The sequence below is a fragment of the Vombatus ursinus genome, unplaced genomic scaffold (assembly GCF_900497805.2).
Source record: "Vombatus ursinus unplaced genomic scaffold, bare-nosed wombat genome assembly UNPS02014820.1, whole genome shotgun sequence".
Taxonomy (NCBI): domain Eukaryota; kingdom Metazoa; phylum Chordata; class Mammalia; order Diprotodontia; family Vombatidae; genus Vombatus; species Vombatus ursinus.
In genome coordinates, this window is record NW_020954598.1 from 17,043,213 (window position 1) to 17,053,722 (window position 10,510).

Consider the following 10,510-nt stretch of genomic DNA (forward strand, 5'->3'; position numbering starts at 1 on the left):
CAGAAATTTAGAGGCACCAGGACTAGGACAGAAGAAACTCATTCCCCTGCAGCATTTTTGTATGTATGTATGTATGTTTGTTTGTTTGTTTGTTTGTTTGTTTTCCCCAAAACACTGGAGGCTTGGCTATTTTGTAGCCCCCACAGAATAGCCAGAGTTTTGTGGTGTGGAATTTCAATCTCCTAGCTAATGGCCACCTGGCCTCAAAATAGGTTTGGATGGGAAGTGAGGGCACTTCATACTTTTTGTACCTGTAGGGGAAAAGATGGTGGGATGGGATTGCCCAAAACCACTGAATAGCAATTTGTTATATAGGGAACTGTGTACTGATCTAGGTACACCTGAAGATGATATGTGTGAAAAGGCAGGGAGAGGGTGGAGAGAGAGACATAAAGGGACACACAGAGAGGAAGAAGAATAGAGAGACAAAGCCAGAGAGAGGCAGAGCCAAAGAAGAAAGAGGAGGAGAAGGAAGAGGAGGAGGAATAGCAGGAAGAGCTATTTTTTTTTTTTGCAGAAGAAAACAGAAAGAATACATATCTGGATAATTTTATTTAAATACACTCTAATATTCCAAGGAGGTAAATTAGAGTAGATTTATATCCTAATGGATCTGTGATCTGTTATATAGGGGTACTCCCTCCAGTGTAGATCACCCTTCACCTATGCCTGTCAATTTTGTGTGACTCTTCTCTATGTTTTTTTCCTAAATTTGCCAAGGAATACTCCATGTGCCAGGCAAACCTTAGTTGAATTCTCTTTACATCCTTGGCCAATTGTCTTTTTTTTAATCCTCATCATATATTTCTCTGACATCGTCTGCACAAATTATCTTGTATAATTATTCATTTGTAGTATGCTGTAGCCTACTCAAAACATGAATTTGGTCCAGACCTGTTAGTAAATCTGTGTATAAAACTTTCATTATGGAAACTCCCCGCACCGATACAGATCAGAAAAGCTTCTGCAACATGTAGGTTTAGTTGTCTGGGGCCACCCAGAGGTTAAACAGCCTGTCCACGGTTGCACAGCCAGAGACAGAATGTAAACCCAGGGTTTCAGGAATCCAAAGCTAGCCCTCTCTCTACTATAGCATGTTACTTCTCCAACACATAAAATTACATACATTGACAATGTTTATGTGTGCAAATTTTATTCCAAAATGTGTTTATGTACTACAATACAATATATTCAGTGCATATACATTTAAAATATAAGACAAAACTTTGTTGAGGTTTACTTATTTAATTTAAGTTTACGTTTCATTTTAAATTAACATTAAATTCTGATGCAAAGGTCAACAGGTTAAATCTATTTTCTAAAAAGCTCTTAAAATTATCTTTACACAGTTCGATTGTATGCTGATTTTCTCATTGTTTTAAGCCTGTATGATTTATATTATTCTAATCAATCTTTTTTTTCCCCTAGGCTCTTTAAAAAAGGAAACATTCCACATATTTTCAAGAACAAAAATACAACTATTTACAATATAAAATTATGAAATAGTTCATGCTATATAAATTAATAGTACTCAAGTTACTGTGTAGAAAAAAATAAATTTACTGTGAAATAAATAATCCAACAGCTTTACATATCCTGTGGAGTATAAAAGTAGTTGCAACATATAAAATATATACTCTTTGTGTGTGTGCTTATATGTGTATAGGTTTGAGAATAAATAGAGTGTATCACATTAAAAATTCTCATTTGAAGTAATGAAAAGAATACATTTTTAGTTGCGCAAATTAAAATAACGATGACAACCAGGATCTCCACTTAGCTCTGGTGAGCCAGGAATCTTTTTTCCACTCCAGGGGTAGACACACCAGCAGAGGACAGGTTCTCCTTCTAGAGAAGTCTCACACTAGAACAAGATTCACAAAACGACATTTTCAATGATGGCAGCGAGGTAATCTTATGGAAACTCTAAGACTTTCTGCCATGTCTTTTGTGCGATTATAAGTGACTATAAGGCATGACAACTTTATCACTACAGACCCTACTCATATAAATAATAGAGAGAATTTTCATTGTCGAAACCCAACTTGGGGTTTATAAAATATGGTCACCATAATTATGACTTAAATATGTTTTTTATGACCTGGTCAGAAACACTACCCACCATTGATAACATTGGGTAAATACATCCCAATCTCCAAATTCCTGGCCATGCAGGTACAAGCTTTTGTGCTAGGCCCATAGCAGTTGTTTGCTGAGTTTAAGTAATGTATTAATCTATTTGTTCCTTTGCTTCAATTGAATAATATATATTCTGAATTCAAGCTCTAGACTTTAGAAACACATCTACCTCCTTCGAAGCAGTGGTTCTTCTTGGCCCGGGTATGGAGACTGGGGTAAGGCCCAGGAAGGGCAAGGTCAATACTTTTGGTCACCTTACTAAATCTGTACACTATCATAATAAAAGTCACCTCTGTATAGTTCTACATAAGGTGACGATGTGATAACATCATAAAAAATTGTAATGACATATTTTCAAATAGCATTCCTCTGAAGGTAAAGCAAAAATTGTAGCTAGTCTACATTTTGACATGTACTGTCATGATTTTGCATACCTAGTGCTCCAGACAAACTGGACAATTTGCCATTCTCCAGACATAATCCCCCATATTTTCCGGAGTTTGCACACATTCTTCACATGCTGTGTACCCTTTGTCCCAAATGCCCTGGCAGATTCATCCCTGCTTATCTAACTGCTATTCATCCTTCAGGTCCACCTCAAATGCTTCCTCCTCCCTCTAATCATCCCTGATCCAAAATCCCACAGAAGCTTGACCCTCCCTTCCTATAGTATTAGCCTTATTTGTTTGCCTCCTGCTATGCATTCTGGTTATGTGTGCAGGTTGTTTGGCTCCTGCTTACTTTGAACTCTATGAAGGCTGGAATCATGACTTAGTTCTCTGCATCCTCTTAAGTACCTAACATACAGCCTTTCACATAGTAAGAACTTGATAAATAGTCATTAAATTTCATATCCATGTGGGTTATTGTCACAAAAGACATTGTCAGCAGATAGGGACCAGGAAACCCAGGAGGATATGATAGCTTCTGAGGTGAAGGGAACCTTTAGATGGGCACAGGACCAGCCATGCTCCAGGGATTGCTAAAAAGTCTAACCATATTTCATTTTGTCTCAAGGAAAGGAAAGTCAAGACTTTTTGGTGCCTCGGTGGGGTGACTGTGTGTGTCATTCCCCTGGGGCAGATATATTTTACCCTGCAGATGAGGAAACTGAAACAGAGAGACTATGTAACTGTTTTGTTGTCTAGCAGTCTGTCGTGGGCAAAGCACAAGAATAAAACCCAGATTTCATAAATCCAATTAAGTACATTGCAGACTTTAAGTAATTTATTACTTGCTGGGTGAAGTTGCATCTGGATTTCCCCCCAATAAAATCCACCAGAATGAGTATGTTTATGTAGGTAACAAAATAAATAGTGAATTTGGATTTCCATAAATGTTAAGATTCACTTTCCTCTCTGGGCAGATATTTATTTTTGTCCTATCTTATTTATTATTTGTCTTTCCAAATAATATTATATCCAACTATCGAAGTTATTTTTGTTTATTATTATTAAATTATGCATGGGCAAAGTGGTAGAATCAATAGAGTTCTGGGTTTGGAGAAAGGAGGATTTGGGTTCAGATTCTGACTCTGACATTAGCTTTGGGACACTGGGCAAGTTTTTAACTTTTATGTGCTTCTGACAACTTCCTTTGAATTTTCTATGTTATAGACACAGGAGAAGAGACCTAGATGTGGAAGGCACCACAAAGGCCATCTAATCCAAAACCTTCATTTTACAGGTGAGAAAACTGAAACCCACAGAAATCAGATGACATGACCATGGCCACCAAGATGAATTGCAATCTGCCTTGGTGTTTCCACATTTGTAGTTTCCTACACAGACACAATTACAACTCCATCTCTCCTCAATATTAGACTACACTTTGGGATGGGTGGTGGAGCTACCATACCTATTTTCTATTCAGAGGGGAACTATTTGAAAGCATGCATTTTTGATTCCTTGAGATATATGTTGAGGAGTCAGGCACTATTTAAAAATAAAGGTCGGAGATCACAATGGGAATTGAGAAAAGCTTATCAGTCCTTTTAGGGAAACTATTCTCAAGCTTTTGGTAAGAGTTGAACATCACATACCTGCTTGCTGTGGTAAAATCCATTCTTGTTGCAGTTAGGAAGGTAAAACTTGTAAATTTCTTCACCATCTTTCTGCTGGGCTTTGGCTAATCTGTCCAGCACCTTGTAGAGTTCTCTTTGACATGGTTCCTGAAAGAATAATGTCAAAGGAGGGCTAAGCGACAAGATAAAAATGGCTTTAAGATCATTGTTGGAAGGAGAGGCACTACTCAGAATGGAACTACAACCAGATGGCAACATTCCCTGCCAACAACATGAAGATCTTTATCTTCCCTCTGACGGACTTTCTGTCTTTTTTGAATCGAGACAAGCTTTATTTTAAACTTAGATTACAACCTATGTGGGCTAGACTTTTTCTATTACACATGGGCCCTTGACCTAGAAAGAAAAAAAATATCTCTCATCATAATGGCCTTTAATAGCCACTCAGAAAAGGTAACAATACAATTAAACCATGACTTAGAGTGGCTAGCCATGGTCCTGGAGACATCTTGTTTTGCAGAAAAGAAAACTGAGGCTTCCCTAAATATTCAGTCAAGTGGAGATAGAGGCATACTTGGATAATACTTGAATTACGTGAGCCAAAATGAAGCAAGGTATTGAAATTACCCAGGCATTGTACATGTAATAGGGACTACATTACATAGGTCAAAATCCAGTAAAGCACAAACTGAACTTTTCATTGGACAAGAGTTTTCAATTCCAATTCCTATTCTTTTGGCGCCATCAAGTGGTGATTTTAAAAATACAGTCTTTGGTGGTAAGTGTCTTCTGTCTGCAAAGTAAATCGTGCAGGTGCTTTCCCTAAATTTGCATACATTCTTTTTTTTTTTTTTTTTTTTTTTTACTAATAAACATGGTTTCTATTTTAAAAGAGTAGTTCTCATAATATCTTGCAGTAGATCTAGATCTCTTGGTTACAAGGGTGTGTGTGTGTGTGTGTGTATGTGTGTGTGCGAGTGCACATAACCTGTCTATCTACCTAATCTTGACCATAGACACATTGCTTAAATTTCTCCTAGATCTTGGCAGTTTTTTTAAGATTTTAAGTTATAGGTTATTTTTAGGAATATAAAACCTATAGATTTTAAGGTTTCAAACCCGCATTAATGAGAGAATTGTCCATATAAGGAGCTCCCTATGCCAATAAACAACCAGATTTGATACAAACAATAATCATGTTTTACTCCTAAAACAAACTATTTCCAAATATTACCATGGGTAAAGTTATCAGTTAGACAGTCAGTTAGAGACAGTTAATACTCCTCATGAAGAAATCAAATTTACAAATCATTCAATATCTCACTCTGTTTACTATTCTATAGGGAAGTGGGACTAGATTGTCCCTAAGGTCCCCTCCAGCTGGACAAATTCACTCAGGCCCTCAAGTATATTCAACTGTGGAAAAGGAAGCTGGGTTTTTAAGGAAGAGAGATCTAAGTCTGTGAGAAGGAAAAAAACAAGTTTTAAGAGGCTTGAGTCTAGGACAGCTTTCCAAGGACATGCTACCAAGGGCTCATTACCTTCCATTTCTTTATGTCAGAGATTTTCTTGGATTTGATATTTTCGTAAGTGCTGATGGCATTCCAGAGGATGGGTCTTTCTTCAGTGGGGGGAAAGATTAAGTGATAATTATCCAAAAGCTGCTCCTGCGTCATTTCTGCACTCTCTGGAGTTGTGTTTTCAGGAACTGAAGGGTCCTTAGTATCTACAAAATTAAAAGCAAATGTTTCATTGAATCTTTGATTCATCTTTTCATATCCTTTTAAAATATCATGATCATATAAAATATAGTTTTAAGGGCTTTTAAAAAAAATTTCCCCCACCATTTCCCCCCAAAAGTAGACTGTAGAAAAGGTCTAACTATATTACATATTCTCACATATTTTAATGTATTTAATTTTTAATGTATGGAATAAAACAAGCATCCACATCTTAATGTATAGGTATATATATACCAGATTTATAGAGAGGGATAACTGAACTTCCTTCTCAACATCTGTTGCCTATAGGGGGAATTGATTTCATTTTCTAGTATAACTAACAAGATGTAACAAACAAAAACAATAGCTCTTTGTGAAAACACTTTAAAAAAAATCCTGATCCTTTTTCACCTCATATGGTAGTTCCTTTGGAATTAAACCAGGATTTGGCTGCCACAGAGAGGATCATAACAACAGACCATTTTCACGAACAATGATGCTGAGATGACTGGGCCTATAGTGGAGGAGGTCTTGTTGGAGTCATTTTGGGAAGGGACTCATGAATTAGGCAATAGCTACTCCTGGAAGAGCTGGAACTAGAACCCAAATCCACTGCTGGGTGTCCTCCCCATGCTCCACTGCTTCATGTTTTGCTCAAAATCAGTGATTTTCTTGAGGAATTTCTGGGAGCCAAAGAGGAAGAAAGAGCCAAATAGGTCAGGCAGAAACTGTTGTCTTAAAGAAAGAATTCAGTGGTTTTAGTTCAACATAACTAGAGAGATGACCTATAATGGCACCCTTCAAGGGTGGGGAACCTGAAGTCTCGAGGCCACCTGTGGCCTTATAGGTCCTCAAGTGTGGCCCTTTGACTGAATCCAAACTTCACAGAACAAAACCCCTTGATAAAAAGATTTGTTCTGTAAAACTTAGAGTCAAAGGGCCAAATCCAAAGGACCTAAAAGGCCACAGTTTCCTTGCCCTACAGGCTCTCTCTAGGTATCATTGCAGGTATTTGCCTCACCCTGGAGAGAATAGAGTAACAGTTAATTTAACTTTCCTAGGTGGACACCCTGTCCACCCCCCATCAAAAAAAAAAAAAAAGAGCAGTTAAGGAAACATTGACTTTGGAGGCAGAGGCCTTGAGTTCAAATCTTGTCTGCTATGCTCACTCACCATGTGACATTGGGCAAGTCATGTAACCTTCTCTGGCCTCAGTTTCCTCATTTGTAAACTTAAAGGAATGTACTAGATGGCCTCTGGGGTCCCTTGCAGTTCTCCATTGATGATTCTGCGATATTCTGTATTCTAGCACCTTAGCTAGGCCCTAGAATAAAATCTAAGTAGAGACTTGTTCCACCCCTAGAAGAGTAGAGTAACTTTTTAGAGACAAGCTGTGAGCCCTGGCTGAGATTTCTATCTAGTTTAATTACGGGATTTCTCCAAGAATTACACAGGATGTGAATCAAGTCCAGATGGGGAGATAGGAAGTGAAGGGGCAAGGAGGAGGCATTTCCTTCACTCTCCACTACAAATAAATCACTGCTTAAGTAAGTAAAGAATCTGATTGTCAAGTTCTGAGGGAAAAAGGTGCAACATAAACACCCCAGAACACTTTTATATGGCACATGAATGGAAGTGCGATATAAGCCTAAACTCTCACATTATGTACTGTAAACATCTGCTGGGCACATAGTGTAACCACTCCACACATATACAAAGCAAATTCCAGACGCATTTGATGTGGGTTTTGCAGGATATATTCACATCCTAGATATTTACAAAAGCCAGGGCATCCTCCCAGGCTCTTCCCTGCACTTTCCCCATTTTCCAGCCCACTTAGCGTTTCCACCGTTCTCCTTGACCTTCCCAATTGTCTAATCTGTCTTAGGCATCTTACATATAGCTGGCAGGGCCTGTGGAGATACAGGGCACGTGGATTTGCTGGGAATGTGGGGATGCAGGACATGACTCTCCATATTCAGGGAATGTGGGAATGCAGGGAATGTGAAGATGCAAGGAAGCAGAGGGTGCAGGACGTGGGGATTCAGGAACTGGGAGGCAGAAAATTTGGGATTTAGGGCGCAAGACATGTGAGAATGCAAGGGACATGGGGGCGCAGGGCAAGGAAAGAATTCTGGGTTTCCTCGAAAGAGGAGGGGATGAAAGGGTGGTTACCTGAAGACTCGGAGCTTTGGGATCCTTCCACGTCAGCAGTCCGTATGCAGGCACCCTGACCCCGAGTGAGAGCATGCAGGGGCCGGGGTTCACCTGGGCGAGCCCGGCAGCTCAGCCCTTGGCCGCAACGCGCCGTGTACACCCCGCACGCATCGCCCAACTGCAAGGCGCACGTCTGGCAGCAGCCACAGCCGGACTGGCGAGCGAGCTCAGGGCAGTCGGAGGGCACGGTCGGGCAGAGGGCCAACTTCTCCGGAGTGCAGGGGGCGCAGTGCAGGGGCTTCGGGGACACCACGGCCGCGGACAGCACGTGGATCTGGAAGGCGAGCAGGACCACGGGGAGCAGCGGGCAGCGGCGAGGGCAGCACCCCGGGGCCAAGGCTTCAGTCATTACCGAGAGAGATGTGAGAGAATGCTCTAAGGAGAAGATTTCTGTGGATCCCAGAAGTTTATGCCTGAGTCCCCAGCCGCGGGCCTTATAAAGCCCTCGAGCCATCGATCTTGCCTTTCCAGTTAATTATTAGCGGCGTCGGAGGATGGGCCCGTGTCCCGCCATTGGCGGTGCCCCGGGACCTTCCCCGCGTCTGTTTTCTTTCCCTTTTCATCTATCGTCATTCAAAAGACATCTGTTTTTCTCACTCCCCCGCCGATACTCTGCACAATCGAAAAGGCAGTTTTCAAAACAGGGGTAAAGTTTGGGTTTGATAACGAAAGTCAGGGAGGCAGGGTGGTCCAGTGGTGAGAACACCACTTACGTTACCAAAAAGGAGACCTGCGTTTTGAAGCTAAGCTCTGCTACCTACCAGCTGTCAGATTGTGAGTAAGTCCCTTCAAGTTTTGAGGACTCAGTTTCCTTGATCATAAATGGGGGAGTTGGGAAGGAGAAACAGCTCGGCTTAGTAGACAGAGGGCCAGCCCGAAAGCATCTAGGTGGTACTGTAAATAGAGTGTTAGATTGGAAGTCAGGACGACCCGAGTTTGAATTTTTCTTAGACAAGCACTAGTGGCTGGACGAGACACTGAGCTCCCAGGCTCAATTTCCTTATCTGCAAGATGAGGGTTAATAATTGCACCAACCTCACACTGCTGAGTAGTTATGAAGACCAAGTGAGATAATATATGCAAAGGGCTTTTCAATCCTTAAACAGCTAGGTATTATCTCAGAGCTAGTCTTGGAGTTGGAAACACCTGGGTTCCAGTCTTGCCCCTGATGTATCCTGGTCCTGCGATTCCGTTCTTGTTCGTGACCCCGTTTGGGGTTTTCTTGGCAAAGATACTGAAGTAATTTGCCATTTCCTTCTCCCCTTCATTTTATGCATGAGCAAGCTGAGGCAAACAGGGTTAAGTGACTTGCCCAGGGTCACACAGCTAGTAAGTGTCTGAGACTTTGCATTCAGGAAGATGAGTCTGCCCCTTATGACCCTAGGCCAGTCACAATACTCAAGGCAATTCTAAGAATAAAAGTTGCAAAGAAGGTGCTCATCTGCATTGGTGGAGGGTGTTTCCTCACTTGGGAGAACTCTATGACAACACAATCACAGCTCCAGTCGCTGTCCTCTAAAATAAGAACTAGATCACCTCTAAGGCTGCCTTCCAGCTCTCCAGTTTTGATCTTACGCTTACATGCCCCGGGAGAAATATCGCTTACTTCTCCATGACTAATAAGGTTCCTTCCAGTTCTCAGTCTATGACCTTAAATTCATGGTCACGTAGCTAATGTTAGAGGACACTGGCCAACTAAGGAAAAGTGGGCCTGAGATCAGGGAGAAGGGTTGGATCATGCTAACAGGGAAGAAATATAAATGTGTCTGTTAGGGTGGCTTGCTGCTATCACATACTTTCATTAGTAGGCATATGTTTGAAGGTATTTGTTTTTGTTTTTAAATTAAAATTGATTATTTCTTAGTAGTTCAGGCCACATGGTATAATGAGTGCACAGAGCTGCATCAGGAAGACTAGAATTCCATCCTACCCCGTCATGTATTGTCGGCTGTGACCCCCTTAGCACGTGTGTCCCTTCATTCCCCAGTGCTCAAGTGTACTCTCTGAAAGCCTAAATTGCAGATCTGCAATGATAATTTCTTCACGGGGCTATTCCAATGAAATCAAGTGGAGAATGAAGGGTTGTGCTAAGGGGTCGTTCAGACAGTATATAACAGAGGTTGTTTCTTGGGGCAGCTAGATGGCGCTGTGGATAGAATGCCAGCCCTGGAGTCAGAGGAAGACTCATCTTCCTTAGTTCAAATCTGACCTCAGAAACTTACTAGTTATGTGATCCTGGGCAAGTCACTTGCCTCAGTTTCCTCATCTGTAAAATGAGCTGGAGAAGGAAATGGCAAACTACTCTAGTATCTTTGCCAAGAAAACCCCAAATGGATTCATGAAGAGTTGGACACAGCTGAAAAATGACTGAATTGTCCAGTTTCTGTAAAAATATTGATAAATAATTACA

The 10,510-nt window shown here is 40.9% G+C and overlaps 1 protein-coding gene across 1 annotated transcript; it reads right to left on the minus strand.

The window, feature by feature from the left end:
• Window positions 1-1,148: 1,148 nt before the first annotated feature.
• IGFBP1 (insulin like growth factor binding protein 1) lies at window positions 1,149-8,611 on the minus strand. The gene is made up of 4 exons (XM_027836853.1): window positions 8,059-8,611; window positions 5,704-5,888; window positions 4,181-4,309; window positions 1,149-1,864 (listed from the first exon to the last, which is right to left on the minus strand). The coding sequence occupies exons 1-4, from the start codon at window positions 8,552-8,554 to the stop codon at window positions 1,733-1,735; spliced, it is 942 nt and encodes a 313-aa protein (XP_027692654.1). The 5' UTR covers window positions 8,555-8,611; the 3' UTR covers window positions 1,149-1,732.
• Window positions 8,612-10,510: the final 1,899 nt, after the last annotated feature.